The 1,364-nt window shown below is 43.8% G+C and overlaps 1 protein-coding gene across 1 annotated transcript; it reads right to left on the reverse strand.

Annotated features, from left to right (window-relative positions):
• Positions 1 to 291: 291 nt before the first annotated feature.
• On the reverse strand, positions 292 to 1,121 carry LOC109021455 (abscisic acid receptor PYL4-like). The gene has a single exon (XM_019004073.2). The coding sequence runs from the start codon at positions 1,079 to 1,081 to the stop codon at positions 455 to 457; it is 627 nt and encodes a 208-aa protein (XP_018859618.1). The 5' UTR covers positions 1,082 to 1,121; the 3' UTR covers positions 292 to 454.
• Positions 1,122 to 1,364: the final 243 nt, after the last annotated feature.

Genomic DNA, 1,364 nt, shown 5'->3' on the forward strand with positions numbered 1-1,364 from the left:
TTCCAAACTACGTACACAAAACATGTCCGCTCAGATTTTCTTTTCTTCTTTTTTGAAAAAACACAGAAAACTCCCAAAAGAACACACATATATTGTATGGCCATACATAAAACATGATAAAAATACACTACATGAATTGTACCGCGCTTAATGTAGGAGCTAGCTAGCGATCTCCAGAAAGGATCGATGGTAAAGGGAAACAGTATAACATATACATACATACATATATATATATATATATATATATATATAGCAGTACTTAATATGATATTACATATATCAGTGTATCAGCTCCAGCCATTGCCATCTGAAAATCTAAGTACAGTACTACCAATTCCCAGTGTGGATCTCAATGATCCATGATACACGATCCAATCGACCCATATGGCTATATCAGAAATAAAAAAAGAAGCAAAAGAATCATTCATGAGCATTAAAATATATATTTAATTTGCTAGTTTCTCGCTGTATTCTCAGCGACCTGAGCCAAAGATTGTAAATTGCAACGTACTATTGTATCCACAAACACGCAAGTCTCTTCCTTGGTATTACCCGGCGGCACATCAACAACGTAGGACTCGACAACTATCGTACTGTTGACGGCGGACGAGGCGGCATGAAGGGTGGTAACGGACCGGTAATTGTGGAGACGGTGGTCCCCACCGACGACGCTAAAGCTGAGGACGTGGCTCTCGTCGTCGAGGATCTCGAGGCGCTCGGTGCTGGAGGCGGCGGGCAGTCCCGACACCACTTGGACCTCTCGGATAGTGCCCACGTCACCGTCGCCGTCGATGACGTGGCAGCTCTTGAGGAAGTGCTTGTAGGCCTGCGGCTTGTCGAATCGTCGGACCAAGGACCAGACGGTCGAGACGGGAGCGTCGATGGTCTGGACCACAGCGGAGCAGCACTGGTTGGACCCGAGGGTGTGGGTATGGTGGAAGGCCACCAAGTCGGGTACTGGGTCGACTCGGTTGTGCAAAAGAGGGTTGATTTGGAAGTGTTTATGGCGGTTGAGGGTAGCGGTTGCGGTGTGAATATTGGTGGGATTGGTTCTGTGGAATTGTAGCGAGGAAGCTGGCATAATGTCTTCTCTCTTTAATTCCTGGGATTGATGGTGTTTTTCCAAGTTAGGTACTTGGGGGCTGGTTCTAATATTGCTAGAATATGGCAGTATGTCCTTTTTTTTATGCCTGTTTGACAGACTGACTACGAGACTGCTGCGAGAATTTTGGGTTGGGCTATTTTTATGCCGTCAACTTTTAGGATTAGTTTTGCTGTTTGATCCGGAAATTATCAATTTTCATTTCTTATCAATTTTCAATTTTTCCAAATGATTAAAAAATATGCATAAAAAAGAATTGATA

Source organism: Juglans regia, chromosome 12 (assembly GCF_001411555.2).
Source record: "Juglans regia cultivar Chandler chromosome 12, Walnut 2.0, whole genome shotgun sequence".
NCBI lineage: Eukaryota > Viridiplantae > Streptophyta > Magnoliopsida > Fagales > Juglandaceae > Juglans > Juglans regia.